Raw genomic sequence first — 21,200 nt, forward strand, 5'->3', positions numbered from 1 at the left:
AGTACTGTATGTGCAAAAGGGTTTATCTTTGTTGTCTGTACCTCCCATGTACCTCTCTCTGTCTTCCTCTTCCTCAATGCCACCATGTTGATCACTCACATTTGGTACATTGCCCTTCTCTTCACCCAAATCAATACTTATCTCTACCTAACTAACAGTGTTCCCTCCCCTCCCCTCCCACCCCTGGTAACCAAAAAGGAAATTTCCTTCCATATCTAAACCTTTCCTTGACTTTTACAATAATGGACTAATACAATATTTGTCCTGTGGTTGGCTTATTTCACTCAGCATAATGTCCTCCAAGTTCATCCACATTGTGCAGTATTTTGTAGATTCTAGGTTATTCTTTAGGGTTGCATAGTATTCCACTGTGTGTATGTACCAAAGTTTGGTTATCCATTCCTCAGCTGATGGACACTTAGGTTGCTTCCATCTTTTTGCTATTGTAAATAGTGCTGCAATGAACATGGGTGTGCATATTTCTGTTCTTGTCATGGCTCTCACTTCTTTATGATATATACCCAGTAATGGAATGGCTGAATCAAATAGTATTTCTAATTCCAATTTTTTAAGGAGTCGCCATACTGCTTTCCACAGTGGTTGTACCATTTTACCGTGCCACCAGCAGCGTATGAGAGTCCCAATCTCTCCATATCCTTGCCAGCATTTGTTATTTTTTGTCGTTTTCAACTTTGCTACTAGTGCTGGAACAAGATGGTATCTCATTGTTGTTTTGATTTGCATCTCTCTAATGGCTAATGATCGTAAGCATTTCTTCATATGCTTGTTGACTGCCAGAATATCCTCCTTGGTGAAGCGTCTATTCATGTCTTCCGCCTATTTTTTAATTGGATTATTTGTCTTTTTGTTATTGAGGTGTTGGAGTTTTCTATAAATTCTAGAGATAAGTCCCTTGTCAGACATGTCATTGCCAAATATTTTTTCCCATCTGTAGGTTCTCTTTTGGAGAAGTCTTTGGAAGCACATAAAAATTTAATTTTTAGAAGGTTCCATTCATCTAGTTTCTATTCTGCTGTTTGTGCATTTAGGGTTAAGCTTGATAGTCTATTTATGCCATATATTAGGGCCCCTAAATTTGCCCCTACTACAACCATTTTTGAATTATCTTCAATAAGATTTTACTTGTGTGTGATATTAATGATATTGTTCAATATTTTCCACAGTCTGTGAGATCACCTTTCTTTGGAATGAGTACAAATATGGATCTCTTTCAGTCAGTTGGCCAGGTAACTGTTTTCCAAATTTCTTGGTATATCCGAATGAGTGCCTCCAGTGCAGCATCCGTTTATTGAAACATCTCAGTGGGTATTCTTTCAATTCCTGGAGCCTTGTTTTTCACTAATTCTTTCAGGGAAGCTTCAACTTCTTCCTTCAATACCATTGGTTCTTGATCATATGCTACCTCCTGAAATGGATGAAGATAGAGCAGGTCTTTTTGGTACAGTGACTCTGTGTATTCCTCCCATCTTCTTTTGATGTTTCCTGCATCATTCAATATTTTGCCCATATAATCTTTCAATATTGCAACTTAAGGCTTAAATTTTTTCTTCAGGTCTTTCAGCTTGAGAAATGACAAGAGTGTTCCTACCTTTTGGTTTTTTAACTCCAGGTCTTTGCACATTTAATTATAATAACTGACTTTGTCTTCTTGAGTTGCTCTTTGAAATCTTCTGTTTAGCTCTTTTATCTTGTCATTTCTCCCATTTGCTTTAGCTAGTCTCCATTCAAGGGCAACTTTCAGAGTCTTTTCTGACATCCATTTTGGTCTTTCTTCCTTTCTTGTCTTTTTAATGACCTTTTGCTTTCTTCATGGATGATGTTCTTGATGTCATCCCACAATTACTATAGTTTTCAGTCACTGGTGTTCAATGCATCAAATCTATTATTTAGCTGGTCTCTATATTCAAGAGGGATATAATCAAGGTCATATTTTGGCTCTCATGGACTTCTTTTAATTGTCTTCAGCTTCAACTTGAACTTGCATGTGAGCAGTTGATGGTCTGTTCCACAATCAGCTCATGGTCCTGTTTTGGCTGAAGATATTGAGCTTCTCCATTGCCTCTTGCCACAGATGTAGTCAATCTGATTCCTATGTACTCCATCTAGTGAAGTCCACAAGTTTAGCTGCCATTTATGTTGTTGAAAAAGGTATTTGCAATGAATAAGTCATTGGTCTTGCAAAATTCTATCATGTGATCTCCAGTGTCATTTCTATCACTGAGGCCATATTTTCTAACTACCGGTGATTCTTCTTTATTTCCAGCTTTTGCATTCCAATCACCAGTGATAATTAAAACATCTTGATTGCATGTTTGGTTAAATTCAGAGTGCAGAAATTGGTAAAAATCTTCAATTTCCTCATCTTTGGCTTTGTTGGTTGGTGCGTAATTTTGAATAATGGTAGTATTAACTGGTCTTCCTTGTAGGCATATGGATATTATCCTATCACTGACAGTATTTTCCTTCAGATATATCTTGATACATTCGTTGTGATGATGAATGCTATGCCATTCCTCTTCAATTTCTCATTCCTGGCATAGTAGATCATATGATTGTCTGATTCAAAATGGCCACAACCAGTCCATTTCAGCTAATGTCTAGGATATTGATCTTTATGCAAAAAACCAAACTCACTGCTGTCAAATCAGATATTTTTGATAACTTCCAATTTTCCTAGATTCATACTTCATACATTCCATGTTCTGATTATTAATGGATGTCTGCAGCTATTTCTTCTCATCTTGAGTCATACCACATCAGCACATATTTTGGGGGGATATAATTCAATCCATAATATTCCCCCCTTTGGCCCCAAAATACATGTTCTTACCTCATACAAAGCACATTCACCCAATCAATGGTGGGTGGATATGAAAATATGAGGGGATTAGATGTTGGGTAGGTTGAGTTTGGGATGCCTACAAGACTTCAAGTGGATGTGTCCAACAGACAGTTGGATACATACGTCTGAAGCCCAGGAAGAGGTCCAGGCTGGATACATGGTCCTGGGATCAAAGATAAAATCATGAAAATGGATGAAATCATCTAGAGAGTATGTATGGGTTGAGAGGCATAAGTATTATGCATCTCCCTTTCATCTTCCCTCCTATTCAAACTTAACTCTTCCTACCTCTTCATTGTCTTCTTCAAAAAGAGTATCACTCATTACTATTCCTTAGCTAAAACTATATAAGAAATACTGTGCTGACTGGTTTGATATTAAATATATGATGACAAATCTTAAATGGCACTCAATACAGCCAAGTATACCTTTTAAACGTCCACTCTCAAAGACTGTATTTTCAGTTTCTTCTCTTCCTGGAACCTTCCAATCCCTCTTCACTATCCACTTTCAGCTGAACTTTACCTTATACTTCACATTTTTAACAGGCAATTTGACTGACTACCTCATCTTTGTACCATCAAATATACAAGGCTCTTTGTCTCTATAACCACATGTAATGTCTTCCTTCTTTTTACCACAGAAAAAATGCAGTATGGCCAGCCCCTCCACCTGTGTTCTGGATTTCACCTCTTTTTCCTTCTTCATTCATGTAATTACATCCTTTCTCTCCATCATCAACAATTACTCTTTCACTACTGAGTTTGTTGAACTAACAACATTAAGTTCAATGAACACTTAAAACCAATCAGTTCTTGGAGGTGGAATCTGAACAAACATACACAAAATATTTTCCATTCCTATTTGTCTCTGGTAACATAGTGCCTAAGGCATCTGACTGCTAACCAGATGGTGGTTCAAACTGACCAGCCACTCCACAGAAACAAGACTGGGCAATCTACCTCCATTAAGATTTACCACTTCAGGTTCAGAAACCATAGGGGTCACTATGAGTCAGAATTGACTTGACAGCAGTGGGTTTGGTTTGGTTTATCTGTCTCTTACCCTCCTAATGAATTAACTATTTTGTGCTCAGTTTGCCCTTATATCTCTGACATTTTGGATTGTAAAGGTAAATACAAATCTAGAAAAATTTAAATTAAAAAATTTTCCCAGTGTCAAAAAAGACAGAACTTTTCCTCTCCTGTTCTTTTAAAAATTTGTAATTGTAAAGGCTTACTCTACCTTTAAGAAACATATAAACCTTAAAAAAAAAAAAAAAAAAGCTAAGTAATTCTCACTCCTCGGAAGGAAGATGGGGCAATCTACTTCCGTAGTGATACTGCCTTGGAAACCCAAGGAGGGGTCGCTATGAGTTGGGTCCGACTCGACGGCACATAACAACAACAACAACAAGTAATTCTCTTGCCAGTTTTTATTCCAAGGTTTTCCTTGAGGGACTTGGAGCCATTTTTTTGAAATATGAACATCAAGGAGGACGGCATTGGGTCTCCTTGTCTCTATGGGAGTTTAAGCCAAGTGCTTGACTCCAGGATGTAATTCCCATTGTTGAAAAGAAAGAATTTTTTTTCATTTTTTCTTTTGGATAAGATAATTAACGAGTATGCAATAGATTGTATCTGGCTATAAAAAGGGTGCGATTTTTTTTCTTTGCAATCTCTTTAGCAGATTGCCTATGATGCATATCACAGTATGATTTAATGCTTATTTGATAATAAAACTGCTTTATTCTTTTCTGTATTTTGTAGGAGGATATTTTGGGGTTGGCAGATTTTATTTCCCAAACAGGTTCCTCCCTTTAGAATACTTAAGGCAGGCTGATACCAGAGACAGATTACCCAATAAGTAAGGTAAGCACGGGTTCACTTGTGCTTATTTATTACTCTGTAGTGAACAATTTCATGTTTTTCACCACAAACATGTGAAACTGTTCACTACAGATCAGTAAGTAAGCACAAGTAAGGCCATGCTTATCTTGCTTACTGGGAACTCTCTAGGTCAGGAACTGTAAATTTAAAGAGGCTTTGATTTTGTGGGAAGATACTGTGGGGTCAGGAGAGAGACAAATGCCAGCCATATCTGGAATCAGAATGTTTGATATGGTGGAAAAACGTGAAATTGTTCACTGCAGATTAGTAAATAAGCAGAAGTAAACCCCTGCTTAATTTGTTTATTGGTAAATCTGACACTGGCTGATACTCACTATTCCATCTCTATACCTAATTAAGGCAATAAAAAAGAATACAAATACAGCAACACTGTGAAGATGGCGCAGGGCCCAGCAATGTTTTTTCTGTTTGTACCTATGAGCCAGAACAGACTGGAAGGGTCCTAACAACAAAAAGAAAATGGAGAAAACATGGAGGTTTGGTTTCTGACAACCATAGGTATAAATTGTGTTTTTCCTTCCATGGACCTTTAGAGAAGTTACTTAACTCTCTGAACTCTGATTACTTCTATAAAATGATAATAGTTCATGTTGTTGTTGTTGTTGTTATATGTCGTTGAGTCGGACTGACTCACAGCGACCCCTCCTTGGGTTTCAGAGGCAGTATCACTACGGAAGTAGATTGCCTCATCTTCCTTCTGAGGAGTGGCTGGTGGGTTTGAACTGCAAGCCTTCTGGTTAGCAGTCAAGTTCATAGGTGAGATAAAGTATCTGACACACAGGAGGCTCTTAGCAAATGAAGGACACAGTCATAGTAGATCCTTGAACATCAAATGCTTTCCCGTTCTTCCCTTTCTGCTTGAGTATCTCTGCCAAATCCCAGGATATAGGCTCCGTTTGGGTTGGCCAAGAATCGGAGTCAGCTCAATGGCAACCGGATTTTCACTAAATTTTAATACTAACGATGAGGCAACTGCTACCTATAGTACGAAATCATAGTGTAGACTTTTTGAGTTTTAAAGATTTTGGTAGATAAAATACGTAAAGTTAACAGAGCCCGCGCAATTTAAAGATAAAGGGGGAAATCAGACTGCGGGTGTCCCCTATGCAAATAGAGAATAGAGGCGACGCCTGCGCTCCGACACTCGACAGAGCGAGGGCGGAGATTTGCATGTGCGAAATCGCAAAGAGGGGGAACCACCTATCGAAAACCCCGGCCGCGCTCCCCGCGAGCCAACAGGTCCGGCCCTACTTCGCCGCCCGCCCCGCCCCTAAGTGCTCCCGGACCGACAGCCCTCTCGACGTCACCACACACTCCCACCTGCTTCTGAACTTTAAACCACGCTCCAAAGAACAACCTGGAGGAGGGGGATTTCTCCGGAGTCTGTGTGGTCTCCGCACGCGCGGAACCTTCACCTCCCGGTTCCCGGCGTTCCCTGCGCTCCAGAAAAAAAGCTCCAGGTTCCCCTCGACCCCTAGCAAAACCCCGCAGCCACTTGGGGGCGCATGCGCGGGGGCGGAGAGCGTGCAGAGGGCGACCGAGACCTGGCGGAGCGCGAACCACAGAGTGCGAACGCGCGCGCACCGGTTACGAATAGGCCCCGCCCCCAGAGGAAGGCGGTGGTAAGGGCCTACGTAATCGACGGGAAATCCCCCTCCCTCCCGGCTACCAGCTTCTCAGCAGGGCGGGCGCAGGGCTCTCACCGCGCTCCGCCCCTTGTCCCTGGCTCTCGCACCCTGGACGAGCTACGCTGGCTGACCCAGAGCGCGAGAATTAAGGGGGTGGGAAGGTGTGAGCCGCAAACCCTGAAGAGGGCGGGAAAGAGGAGGAGGGTCCGGGAGTGGTCAGGGGATCTGAGGGTCCCTCCGGCAGAGGTCCCGCGACCGCCTGACTGACGTGATCACTGACTGCGGCGGTGTCCGGCCCGGACCCTAGAGCTGCCTGCAGGGCAGCGCAGTGAGCGTTACCATGGCCTCCGGTGAGTGTTCCCGGCGGGGATACCAGGGACTGAGGTCCCGGCATGGTCGGGGTGGGGGAGCGAAGAGCTTGTCCTGGGTGTGCTGCGCCGAGTTTCGGAGGCTTAACGAGGCGAAGGGCAAGCTTCTTCGTCTGCTGAGATTTGGTTGTGGCACATTCTGTCTTTAAAATCTCATTATTTGGCAAATTGTCAGTCTTTTGAAGTTACTCGGTTCATGGTTTGCGTGCGAAATCAAAACCACGCACTGTAATTTGATACCATTGTAATAGCCAGAACCTTAGAAATTCCCAACGGCTTGGTTTTAGGATTAGGGAAGTAATCATCCAAAGGAGGACGAAGAGTTCTTGTGTTTTAAAATTTACTTGTATTGAAATGGTAGTTTCATGTTTTAGAACAGGAATGAGGAACCTTCAGATCACTACAGAACCGTGCCCGTCTTTAGTTTAATTTCAAGTCCGAAGAAACGATCGCAGTTGTACTGACAGTTGTACAAAATGTCGCGCGACTTTAAGTGTAATCAGTGGCCTTGGAGAGAACAATCATGGGAGAAAGAAGGGCTGCTTATGCACAGGGAGACAGCTCAGAGGGCAGGAGTGCATGGAGGGATGGACACCGGGAAGACGTTAACTATGGGGAGGAAGGAGGAGGGGAGCTGTTGCATTGTGGTAAACTGTGGTCAATGTCATGAGACAAAGTGTATGTGAACTGCTGTATGGAAAGTGAATTTGCTCTGTAAATCTTCACCCAAATCACAATTAAAAAAAAAAAGGAAAAAAAAAAGTGTCATCAGTGGTATATTAACAGATCTTAAGTGAAAATGTTTAACAAAGGGGATAATTTTTATTGTGAAGTCAGGTGCACACTTTCTAGTTTACCGAGAAGTCAGTTTGTTTTTTTTTCCTTTGTTGGGAAGATTTTTGGAAGTCTCGTCATTTAAATAATGGCTAGAAATGAAAACAACTTTACATCATTTGTGTAAATGATAATTTTCAGTTAATAAATGCTTGGACCTCTTGCTTAACGGGGAAACGCGCTTACTAAGAAACAGCTTATAGGGTACTGAGGGCTTCCCCTAGATAGAACCGTTGTTCAGGTGGGCCTGATAGCCTAGGAGGGCAAATGAAGTAGACCGCGTTTGAATGGGGCCTTTCCCCGGATTTTGGCCAAGTGCATGGGGAAGCTTTCCAGACAGAGCAGCTTGAGCAGAGGCCCGGAGGCCAGAAGTTCATATTAAATGCTGTGCTGAAAGACTGGAGAGGGGCCTTGTTTACCCTTGACCCAACTACCAAGTAGTTCTGTAACCCTCAGTAGAGGCTGATATCTAGTAGAGAAGAGGAAGTAGAAAGCATAAAGGATCTTTATAAAGGGTTGAACAGAACAATGCCATAGCTACTACTGTAGGCTGAAAAGGAAATAGGGGTGTTTCATATGACACTTGATTTCAGTTTGTCTTTGTGGTTTTCTTGTGAGAATACAAATATAGTTTAAAAATTTCAACTTTCCCTTTACCCACTTCACTGACCCCAAACTTTCAGATAATCTAAGTTCATGAAGTCAAAGCATATTTAAATTAAAAGTGCAAAGAGTAATTAAATTTCGGTTAATTTATTGAATATGAGAAAGATGTTTTATCACAGTTAAGAATGGCGAGCATTGTAAGTAAAAAAAGGTCCGCCTGCTGGCAGTATAACTAAACTTTATTAATTTACTACCTGAATATATTGTAATGTAATTCTTCCAAAACAGAGAAAAGAATAAATCATTTCCATATGGACTCTTCTAGGATCCACATGATTTTAAAAGGTTTTACAATTTGTTTAAAAACACTATCTTCTGCTGTTAGGAGGACTAAGAATTCCCTAAATTGGAGGGAGGAAGATTGAAAGGAATGTGAAGTTTTAAAGCTTTGGAAGTCGAAGAGTCATTATTCTGTTTTCCTTTTCTCAAGAGTTGTATTAAAATGGGACTATTTAAAATATAACAAGTTATTTAAAAATAATCTAATTGTTTGAAAACTGCTAGTTTTTTTTTATTTTCTTTTTAAAATTTTATTATTATTATTATTATTTTATTTATTAATTTTTTTTTAAAGGAGTCTGAGTGTACTTCCATTACAAAAACAAACTTGCTGCTGTCGAGTTGATCCCATAGAGGACCTATAGTGACCTCTCCTTGGGTTTCTGAGGTGGTATCTCTACAGAGGCAGTTTGCCCAGTCTTCCTTCCGAGGAGTGGCTGATGGGTTTGAACCCCCAGGCTCCTGGTTAGCAGTCAGATGCCTTCCCTTGTAAAAGCTTAAGCAAGAAGAAGAGTCACAAAGTAAATAATAAATTTCCATCCATATTTTGAAATTAGAAATTTAATTGAAAGTAAAAAATTGTCTTAAGTTATCATTATTTGATTTAGATTCTTTTTGTAGTAAGGTAGTATTGAAACCTCAAAAAATCAAAAATTATTTTTATTGATTATGAAACCTTTAAGACCAATTTTTGCTTTCTTACTGGATGTCATATGTAAATAGAAACAGTATGTGTAGTTGAATATGTGATCTATATAACATCAAAGTAACAGATCATAATCTTATAAGCAAAATTACATGAGTGTCATGAGGAAAATATAGTACTGGGGCTTTGGTAGCATATATGATTCTAAATTTTATTTAGATTAATCATCAGATTAATTATTTAGGACTTCACAGCTCAGGTCCTATTAAGCTGTTTTTCATTACTTTTTTTAAAAAAAGAGAAATACCTTGATTCCAATCCAATTAGAATAGAATAGGCATTGTGAAGAAAAATGTTCCCAAATCTCATAGTTAGGCAGTCTTTACTCCTGCGTATTTATGATTCTATTCTGTTGAATACAAGTAAAATTAGTTATTTTGTGTCTGAATTCAAAACTTCCTAGTGTTCCAGTAAAAAGAGCAAAATATCCTTGTATGCCACATAGCTCTACTTATTAATAATTAGTGCTGTCTTTTGTAATATATGTTTTAAATGTTAAATGATTTATTTCTATTCACATTTTCTTTATTATAATTCTGCTATGTCACATGATAATAGGAAGGACATGAAGAAATTGTTTTCATAAACCACATTACTTACCAGTTCTGTAATTTCAAGAGATTTATTTTTTTCTCTTTAGTAAGAGGGAAAAGATGGAGGTAAATATGATGTCATTTGTCTTTAATAATAGAGCTGAAAGTTAGGAATGAATAGCTAAAGCAAATAACCTTTTTTTAAGTAAAAGACCGCACATGTGAACAGTAGTATTGTTTCAGAAATACTAAACGTGTAAAAGTAGAGGTAACAGTAGTTTAAAAGAATTAAAGTTACATGTGATAGACAAAGAGTGAATGAAATGACTAGGAAAGAATCAGACGAATCATAATTAGGAACATCTGGAGTATATGTGATGTCTTTTTAAAATACAGCTTAAGGGACTCAGAATTTCTTTTTGTTCCAACATCCTCTCATCTATGTTCTCTATAAATGATTATGTTTGTAGCCACATGACCATACCACACCTTCCTACTTTCTTGAGTCTATATCTAGGCTATGTCTGTATTTTATATTCACGCAATAATCTAGCTGTTAGTGATCAGGAATAGGTTTACCAGATAAAATATAGGACACCCAGCTAAATTTAAATTTCATATAAGCAGCAATTAATCTTTTAGTATACATTTGTTTCAGATTTCATTGTTTACCTGAAATTCATATTTCTGGATAATCCTGTATTTTTATTTTTAAAACTGGCAATCTTAAGAGAGACAACTCAATCCTCCTATCTGTTTTTATTTAAATACCTGAACAATCTAGGACAGATTTAAAAATTTCCCTACTTTTTCACCCTAATAATTAAAAAGTTGTTTTCAGGACCCGTGTCCGTCCAGTCCACCCCCAAAGTCCCAGTCCCCATTCCATCTGTCCGTGTCCTGTCCCGTACCGTCCCCCTCCCTCCCCCCCCAAACAATAGGATCTCTCTGCTGCCAAAGGCTTTTACCTTCTGGTGCATACATCAGTCAAATACTCATCTGAAAATTCCCCACTTTAGTTCTTTGGTAAGGCCTGATTGAGAGTCAGCCTGCTATAATTGAAATAAACTTGGACTTTAGCCCATGGTAGCCCTGGGTTACTTTTTATTCCAGTTTTGCTACTCTGTGATAAATGGGCTCAGTGTTGTCAGTAGAACACTCAGGAATAATATCAACTGTAAAGGCTTGTTGTGAGGAACAAATGAGATAAAGGTTAGTTTCCTTACTTCTTTAATGGAGCTATTTTGGAACTCAGACCTCCAGGAAATATCAGCACTAGAGACATTTAGCACTTAAGATTTTAGGAGTCTCAGGTGGTACAAATGTTCAAGATACTTGGCTGCTCAGGAGAAAAACTGGGCAATCTACTTCTGAAAAATCACCCATTGAAAACCCTCTGGAGCACAGTTATACTGTGACACACATGGGGTCGCCATGTATTGGAGTGAACTGGAAGGTAATTGGTTACTGGTTAAGATTCTAGAATTTTTATGTACCTGTAAAACCAATAGACTAGAAGCTAGACAGAAATATATCTTTCAAGAATTTATAAGAAAAGAATGCTCATTTACTTTCAAACAATTGGAAGGAGAGAAGATGTTTGACATGGTGCTTGGAGGTAATATATCTCTTCTCCTTTATCCATTTAAATTTTAAAAAATACTTGTTGTTGTTGTTGTTATGTGCCATCATAGCGACCCCTCCTTGGGTTTCTGAGGCAGTATCTTAGTTAAACAATGTGTCCTTTTGCTAATTTGATTGACATCACTCATTCTTTATTTGATTTCTTTTCTACCTCCTGTGTTAGTCTTTTTCTGCCTTATGGGATTAGGCTTATGTTTTCTTTGCCTTTTTATTAAATAAATGCAGCTTTATCTTTGTAAGAAATGGTAAGTTTTGGTCCTAACTCAAAAACTCACTACTGTCTACTTGATTCCAACTCACAGTGACTCCCATTAGGTTTCCGAGGTGGTAAATCTTTGTGGAAGTAGAGTGCCCAGTCTTCCGCTACAGAAGTAGACTGCCCAGTATCCTTCCACAGAGCGGCTGGTGGATTTGAACTGTGAACCTTCTGGTTAGCAGTCAGATGCCTTAGGCACTGTACCATCAAAGCTCCTTAGTATTGATCATAGGTAGGAAGAAATGGAAAGACTTACCTGTCTTAAGGTAAAGAAGATCATCAGCATGACTCAATTGGGTTCCTAGGTTTAAGGAAAGAAGAACTATTTTTTTTTCTCTCCAAAATGAGTAGAGGTGTTAATTGGAAGAGTGTGTGTTGTTAGCTCCATTTGTGATCAGTACCTCTATCAGAGATATGCAGTCCGCTGTTCCCCACAGTGATGTGACATAGGATGTGTTACAGTAATTTGTGTACTATATTGCAAGAAGCATGTTACTGATAATAGTTAAAATATTAATTTTGCAAGTGATTTAGATTTTAAATAAATTAGAACAATTGAAAGTAACCTGTATACTAATGTCTTCTTGCCTTGCTTGTATTTGGATAAACTTTGTTGAGTGGGAGAGGAAGAGGAGTTGCAACTAGCCAGAATTGCTCAGCCTATTTTATCCAGGTTACAGTACATAACTTGTAACTGAATTTTTGTATAGCTTCTCTAAATATGTACATTGTTTTTCCACTTCTTTATGTTATAGGTTAATTTTTCCTAATTAAGAGTGTGTGTTTGAATAGCCTAAAAGGCTTTTTCAGAAACAGATGCCTGGGCTTTACTCTCAGGACATAGACATTTTTCAAAATCTACCTTGGGATTCTCATCTACACCCACAGTATGAATCTGTTTTAGGGATCTTATTGGATCTAAATGCACATGCCTATACCAAGATGGCTTATCTTCTTAAACTAGATTGCAGGTTATTTGCTTATCAGTTGTCATAGATACTTTACCTCTAAAGCTGTTATGCTTGTTTTTTTTTTTTTTTTTGAATTTGACATCCTGGTACCCTACTGTCATATTAGCCAATGTTATTCATAACTTCTTTTTCTTATAACTTCATATAATTTTATAGCATTGGCTGTATTACTTATTAATTATATGAACTTGATCAAGTCATTTACCCTTTTGAACTTTAGTTTTATCATCTGTAAAATGAGATAATAATTCCTGTTTGTTTGTTTTTTTAATGAAGATTAAAGCTGTTAAGAGGATCAAATGAGAAATGTAAGGGGAAAAGTGCTTTAAAACAGTTTTATAATTATAATTGCTGGAATTAATATTTTTTTACTGTGTACTTAATGCTAGTTCATAATTCCAACTATAAAGTTTTAGTTAATAATGTATCCATTTTTGATAATTTATGATCAATTTTTAGATTTTTTTGTTTCCATATAATTTCTTCTTTTAATCTTGAAAACTCATACTTTCTTAGATAAGCTGCTATGTTTTAAAATTCTGCCCTTTTTTTTTTGCCTAAGTGCACATAGAAAGCACATATATATGTCTTACAAATTTGTTTGCTATATTTCACATGTTATTCTGATGTGTAGTAGTATTTTACAATACTGTTCAGAATACAAGGGCCAATTCCCACTTTCTATAATATTGATTAAAGAAAAATACAGTAACTGATTTATTTAGAACCTATTTTGAAGATATTTTAATGCATTTCAAAACTAATGATTTGAGGTAATCTTTTAAAAGTTCTCATTTTTTTCCTGCAACCCCCTGATTTATATTTTGCCTTCCTCTTCTTCATAGTTGACTATATTCCAGCATTTTTTATCATCAGGAAGAACGGTACTTCAATACACAGTACTGAGGAAGGAAGTCACCAGTGTATTATAGCATGATATAAACTTTATGGCTTAGAGGTTTTCTAAAAATCATAAATACAAATAAAGAAATCAAAATATGAATGGGTATAACAATCTATGAAGGTGTAGTACTGGTGTAACTCAGTATCAACAAAGCACTATTTTTGTTTCCACAGTAGTGGAATCAAATAAGGAAAGTCTGATTAATCATGAGCTTAGTCCCTGTAATATTTGAAACCTTCATGATAAAAACATCTAGCTTTAGAATTTCAGACATTCACTCATCAGATGTTAATGCCTGTGTGCAAGGCATTGATGAGTAAGACATAGCCCCTACCTTCAAGTAGCTTAGAAAAACAAAACAGGTACTTTATTTCAAGAAATAAAACATTCTTCCCTATTCGGAATAATTATCGTAAACAGAATACTATGGGAGTTTTGAGACAGAGATTATCTCTAGCTGGGGGAATGTAGAATATCACAATCTATTTTGTTAGTTGGTAATGAGACTTTTTACCAAAAAAGAGCTTCTGCAAAAGGAAGAATAGATTTCAAGGATTTTCAAGTACTTGATATTATATAACTAACATTTATGTCATTTTTTATAATAAAAAATATTTTTAATCTTTTTAACAACTGCTTTTCTGTTCTTTTGTCTATAGACTTTTTTCATAAATATTTTATCTAGTTTTAAATATTGTTTGTAACCAATGAAATATTTGAATGCTCAATCTGATCCTAACACTTTATTCACATTGCCCTCCCCCAAAAGTTAACCATTTACCAGTAATGATGTCATTCAATATCAATTTCCTACCAAGACACCTTTAAATAAGTAGTGGGCAGGGATTTATTTGACCTTTAGTTCAACCACATAAATAATTTAAGATACAACTTTAAAGATAGTGCTGATTTTATCAGCTATTTAGAGAAAATGGACTTTCTCTTAAAATTTCCTAAAAGGGTATATGAAGATGTAAAATATTTGAGTATAAGAAATATTTATCTGCATTCCTGTCTTACTGTTCTTCAGTAAAATTAAAGTAAATATTATGAACTTGGTTGGGTTAAAGTCAATTTTCCTTGGCTCTTTGTCCTTTTTTCCTTTTTTTCCCCCTTCCCTTGCAGTGAAAATACACATAACAAAACCTTGCCCAATTCAACAGTTTCTACATGTACATTTCAGTGACACTGATCACATTCTTCATGTTGTACAGCCTTTGTCACTATCCTATTCCAAATTGTTCTACTACCAATAACATAAACTCAGTGCCCCCTAAGCAGAAGCTCCCCCTTTCCTCACCTCTGGTAACCACTCATAATCTTTGATTTTTATGTAATTATATCTTATATGTTTACTTATGAGATCATACAGTATTTGTCTTTGCAGCTGATTTAATTTCACTCAGCATTACTGTTTTCTAGGTTCATCCAGGTTGTGGCATGCATCAGAACCTCATTCCTCTTTATGGCTGAGTAATATTACATTGCATGAATATACCATATTTTGCTTATCCATTCATCTGTTGATGGACTTTCTGGTCCTTTGTATTTTGAATGAACACATAGTAGTAGATTCAAACACAGAGGGTCTGAGCCAAACAGAATAAAACTGAAGGTAATAGTAATAACACATTACTCAGTAACACAAAGAAGAAACTTTAGAGCCATCAATGATTCTAATGTTGAGGCACTCAACAGGTACTGCCAATTTTATCTTCTAAATAACTCTTCAACCCAATTGCTACTATCATATTTCAGATATACCCTCATCTTTGTCCACAATAACCTGTCAGTGGGTCATTCTGATTTCTTTTTTCAATCTGTCCACTGCCACCAGAATTCTTACTAAAAATGCCTGTCTAATCATGTGATTCCCCTGCTTAAAAACATTAATTGATTGTATGTCACCCATAGGATGAAATCCAAACCCCTAAGTGTGCTCTGGCTGTTGGTTCTCTTTGTAAAGAGTGGATGTTTGCTCCATTATACTGGTGATTTTTAACAAGCCCTTTCTTCTCTTCTGCTACACCTTTGGACACACTGTTCCCTTTCTCCAGAATGTTCAACATTTCTCCCTTCCCCTCATCTCTCTCTCCACCCTTTTGCTTCATTAACTCTTTTTCCCTCTGACATAGTGCCAAAAGGGCATGGGGTAGCATCCCTGACCTCCTCCAGCCTCACAAAGGGGCAACAGAGTCACCAACAATAACCCACGGCTTATTCCTATGAGGCCAGACATGCCACTGCTCTCTAGCCATTACACAAACCGTCCCTCCCACAGCACTCACTACTTCTCTGTTGGGTTCCATAATTCGTTGCAGTGGCCACACAGAACTCACAGACAATACTCATATTATGGGGTTTATTAGGGAAGTAACAGGCTACAGCTCAGCGTCAGGAATGCTCTCAGGATACAGTTCTTCAGTCAGGACAGTCTTCCCTCTGCTGTGCCTTCAGACATGCCTTTCTGGCCCTTGACCTTTTGGTTTGGCCTCTGCTCTGCTTAGGAAAGTGTTAGAAAGCTCTGGTAGCATAGTGGCTAAGGCACTTGACTGCTAACCAGAAGGTTGGCGGTTCAAATCCACCAGCCACTCTCCGGAAGGAAGATGGGGCAATCCACTTCCGTAGTAACACTCCCTCGGAAAACCCAAGGAGCGGTCGCTATGATTCGGTCCGACTCAACAGCACATAACAACAACAATAGGTGCACCCCACTCCACCAGCAGGCCTCCTGCCCAAAGGCACTCAGCTTTTTCCCTCTGCCGGGCCGGCAGGCCTGCTGCTCTGTCTCATGTCTCTTGGTTCCACTGCTGCCATCTCTCAGCCTGGTGTCTCTGCCAAGGAGGTCCAGGGCAGGAATCTCAGATCCAAGGACATGCTCTGCTTTGCTCCACTCCATGTCTGACTATTCTCTCTTGATAACAGTGAGATTCCCTCTTCTGCCTCTAGGAAGGCTCATTTTAAGCCTAGCAGCATAGCAAAACTAACCAATCATCACATTACAGTTCCATACACCTTGTGTGCATGGTTCCACCCAGTAATCTGGTAGAAGTCTCAAACACTGGCTAAAAAACCCGTACTTAGTAATTCACTGTACCACACATAGGTATTCCTCATTCTTTTGCTCTTCTCAGTGCTTTATGGTGAATTTTGTTAATGTTTTCCTCCATTCTATAGTCTTAATAATTTGTGTTCTGTTGCTTCACGTTCTGTAAAGTACTTTAAGCCAGTGTTTTCAAAAGAGCATTTGAAATAATAAAACCAAAAAACCAAACTCACTACCATTGAGTCAGATCCGACTCATAGTGACCCCTCCTTGAGTTTCCGAGGTGGTATCACTACAGAAGTAGATCGCCCAAACTTCCTTCCAAGGAGTGGCTGGTGGGTTTGAACCGCCAGCCTGTTGGTTAGCAGTCAAATGCCTTAGGCACTACACTACCAGAGTGAGTATCTGTTAATATGCCTGGCACTTGGTCAAAATCTTCACGGTAACATTATGAGGTGGGACTATTATTCTCTTTTTACAGTAGAAGAGACTAACATTTCCAAGCTCTCACTGCTTAGAAGTAGCCAGGTGAGATTCAGAGGATCTCTTCTCTATACTGCACTGAAAAAGCCGTCTGTGTTACCCCTTCTGAATGTTGCTTGCATTCTAACAGAGGACAAGGCTTCAGTCAATGAAACGGATATCTAATTGTAGGAATTTAGAAATCACTAGGAGCTCTCGTGGTATAGTGCCTAAGGCATTTGGCTGCTAACCAGAAGGCTGGCAGTTCAAACCTACCAGCCATTCCTTGGAAGGAAGGTTGGGCAAAGTTTTTTATTTGAGTGAAAGACATCTTTACACCTCTGAAATAAAAATACTTTGTTAACTACCTTCCTTGTAAGCACACTGTAGTGTATTTAGTGATTTTCTTTTCCTTCAAAATTTGGATAATAAAAGAGGGCAAATGTGCTTATGTTTTAAGTCACTTAATTGACATATAGTTAAAGAACAATAAACTACCCATGTTTAAATTATACAATTTGATAAGTTTTGAGATTTATTTGCAACCTAGAAAGCATCACAATCAAGATGATGAACATTTCTACATCCTCATTTCCCACTCACCTTACACCCCTATAACCAATGATGTACTTTCTTTCATTATAGATTAGTGTACGTATCCTGAAGTTTTATGTAAATGGAATCATGCGGTATATGCTCTTTTTGATCTGACTTCTTTCGCTCAGCATTATTGTTTTGACATTCATCCATGTTGTGTGTATTAGTTCTTTCTAAGGTGCATATTTGAAGTAAATTTGTTATGAAACAATGCAATGCACTGCCATTGAGTTGGCCCCGACTCATGGTGACCCCTTCTTGGGTTTCCAAGGCAGTATCACCACGAAAGTAGATTGCCCAACCTTCCTTCCAAGGAGAGGCTGGTGGGTTTGAACCACCAGCCTTCTGGTTAGTAGTCAGATGCCTTAGGCACTACACCACCAGAGCTCCTAAATTTGTTATGGAAAATAAATTATTTTCTTTTTCCTCCATTGTGTCTTATGCTTTAGAAAAAGGGTTTAGAAGTGACTGAAAATTCTCTTGAACCTAAAGTTTCTTCTGGGGCTTGTTTTGATAGACTATGTATAAGCCCTTTAAGATTCCAATATAAATAACTTACATATGTTTAAATGCTTTTTTATTTTCAATAAGAGATCTTTACTTCACTGTAGAGGCTGATGTAAAACCAACCAGTTAAATTACATTTTACTCACTTTTGGAATACAATATTATGCTTCTGAATACTATCTTCCTAGCCTCTCTGGGGAAATCTTGGGGGAAAACCCTTCTAGTTGGTCTCATGTGGGAAGTGGGTATCTCTGAAGTGGTTATCTCAGAGCTTCACAATGGCATCAACTATAGATATTAAATGATAAAGCCTAACAAAAGCTATGATTTGAATGACTTGTGCTAACATTCTATAAGAGCTCGCTTTTAATGGGTAAAAAATATGTCCCACCCAATCTTGGATAATTAGATTTCAGCCTTGTTATTTCATATTGAAAGGAAAATTTTTTAGTTTACTGTTATGAAAAAGCAAAATGGTTAAAATTCATTATTACTGCTATCCTAATCTCACTCCTCCTTTCTTTTTCTTCATTTTTCAGGTGGGTGTAACCCATATATAGAGATCATTGAACAACCCAGGCAAAGGGGCATGCGATTTAGGTACAAATGTGAAGGGCGATCAGCAGGCAGCATTCCAGGGGAGCACAGCACAGATAACAACCGAACATACCCATCCATCCAGGTAATAGGCCTTTTCCTGTGTGTGTCTCACCTTCAGTTGCTTCATATTTTAGCTACATTAAAGACCCAATTTCTTCAGGTCATCTCCATAGTCTTTATTCGCCTTTTTTTTTTTTTTTTAATTAATTGATTTATACTAGATAGCTAGATGTCTAGAGACATTTCTGAAGTATAAGGTGGATTTTTCACTCCTGTAGATAAATCAAGCCCCTGTGTGGTGCAAACAGTTAACATGCTCAGCTGCTAACTGAAAGGTAAGCTGTTTGAGCCCACCCAAAAGTACCTTGGAAAAAGGCCTGGTGATCTACTCCTGAAAAATCAGCCATTGAAAACCCCATGGAGCACAGTTCTACTCTGACACATGTGGGGTTGCCATGAGTCAGAATTGACTTGATAGTAATTGGTTGATTGGTACATAAATCATTAGGTATTGTACATTGTATATTAAATCTAAGCAGAGTGACTCAGTGCTTAGTGTACATTGGCAGCTTTAAGATCATGATCCCTTTCATGGAACACAGAGCTAATAAGGAAAAAGCATTGTCTTCTTCCAGATGTGAACAGAATTGTTATGTAGATTAAAAATATGGGTTCAGGAATTCAATTAGAATTATTCTTCTTCACTGCAATCACTTGACTTAACCTAAAGGTTATGGGAAAGGAGATAATTTTTCTCCTCTTTCCTTACCTTTATTATCAGCCCCTGATACTCTAGGTCTTGCACTGACTGGTTTGAAATATTGTCACTTGTCAAACACAGTTTTTTCATATTAATATAAATTTAAAAGTAGATCCAAATATAAATTTGGTAACATGCTTATTTATAGTTATACATAAACTGTGTTTATATTTTATATGTTTTATTTGACTTTTTCATAAATCTTTTAACCTTTAAATGCCAATTAAAACCTTAAGGCAGAATGGGTTCTGAAAAGTATTATTTAATCTTTCATCAATAGATTTTAAATCACTTTCATAACTAGATTATTTGCAAATCTTATTTTATTGAGTTTAAAGGGAATTGCTAAATTATAGAATAAACCATTGGCAAAGTTATGTATTGAATTCGAAATTACTAATTGTTATCACATATTTGGCAGCAGTATGGATTTGGATTATCTAAGTCCTTTTATTTAAGTGTTAAAATGTGAGAAATGCCAATGAAATGTAAATAAGAAAATATTCTTCCAGTCCTTTTAAGAGTTATATTTAACTGTTCTCCATAATTCAGCTCATTTTATGAAATATTTCTAAGATCTGCTATATCCTTTCCATTCCAGTGGGTCCTGAATACTTCACGGCTTGAGTTCCAAATCATCCTATCTTAGTCTTGAGTTGCCTTCTCTTTCATTCAGAAAGGCACTACTTCCTGGTTATTGTTCAAATTAAGTTTAAATTTTAAATTACGGATTTTAGTGTCATCTACTTATTAAGCCACCCTTTCTTATTTAACTACCTTTCTCCCTTATAATAGCTGGTTTTTATATTCCCTATTTTGTTCTTACAAATTTGCTAGCTTCCAAACTGAACATTAGCAACTCACCATGCTCAGATAGCCTCCTTCTCCCATGCTAAACTCTTCTCTTCACTCTCAGTGTTCTAGATATACTCTCTGTATAAAACTTTATCTTGTTAAACTCAACATGACTTACTGCCCATTGGACACTTGGAATATGCTTACTGATAAGCAAATAGTTTTGTTAAATGAAATGTTACATATTAAGTAAAATGATCACTTCAGTGTGTTTTCATTTCCAATATGTCTTAAATACGTACTTTGAAGGAATGTTTTTGCTATGATAATGCATCTAAGAGCAGAGCACTCAGTGACTAGACATCTCAGTATTTTTTCATGTTCTGTGATAAAATTTTGGCATAATTTACTGTTTTTTTTTTTTTTTAAATAAACAGATGATTTGACCAGTTGAAGTTAGGGCCGAAAATATATGCAAAGACACTGAGAGATAAATTCTTCTTACTAGTAGTCTCTGTAAAGTTTCTTCCATCTGCAGTCACCAGTCAACTAGACTTTCATTTTTCTAGTGCTAATGATATTATATAAAACATATATGTACGTATGTATATATGCACATGTATATACCCATATATATACAGATATAATAGACACACACACATATGTATGTATTGTTGTTGTTGTTGTTGTTAAGTGCCGTTGAGTCGTTTCCGACTCATAGCAACCCCATGCACAGCAGAACAAAACACTGCCCGATCCCGCGCCAGCCCCACAATCCCTGCTATACTTGAGCTCATCATTGCAGCCACCGTATCAATCCATCTCGTTGAAGACCTCCCCCTCTTTCGTCGACCCTCCACCCTACCAAGCA

The 21,200-nt window shown here is 37.7% G+C and overlaps 1 protein-coding gene across 1 annotated transcript in view; it reads left to right on the plus strand.

Annotated features, from left to right (window-relative positions):
* The first annotated feature begins 14,351 nt into the window (after positions 1 to 14,351).
* The window catches only part of REL (REL proto-oncogene, NF-kB subunit), a 45,425-nt gene continuing 38,576 nt past the window's right edge, over positions 14,352 to 21,200 (plus strand). The window contains 2 exon segments of the mRNA XM_042780561.1: positions 14,352 to 14,394; positions 18,714 to 18,856. Coding sequence (XP_042636495.1) covers positions 14,352 to 14,394; positions 18,714 to 18,856 — 186 coding nt within the window.

The sequence above is a fragment of the Orycteropus afer genome, unplaced genomic scaffold, assembly GCF_000298275.1.
Source record: "Orycteropus afer afer isolate SDZICR_OR568_19922 unplaced genomic scaffold, OryAfe1.0 scaffold00046, whole genome shotgun sequence".
Taxonomy (NCBI): Eukaryota; Metazoa; Chordata; class Mammalia; order Tubulidentata; family Orycteropodidae; genus Orycteropus; species Orycteropus afer.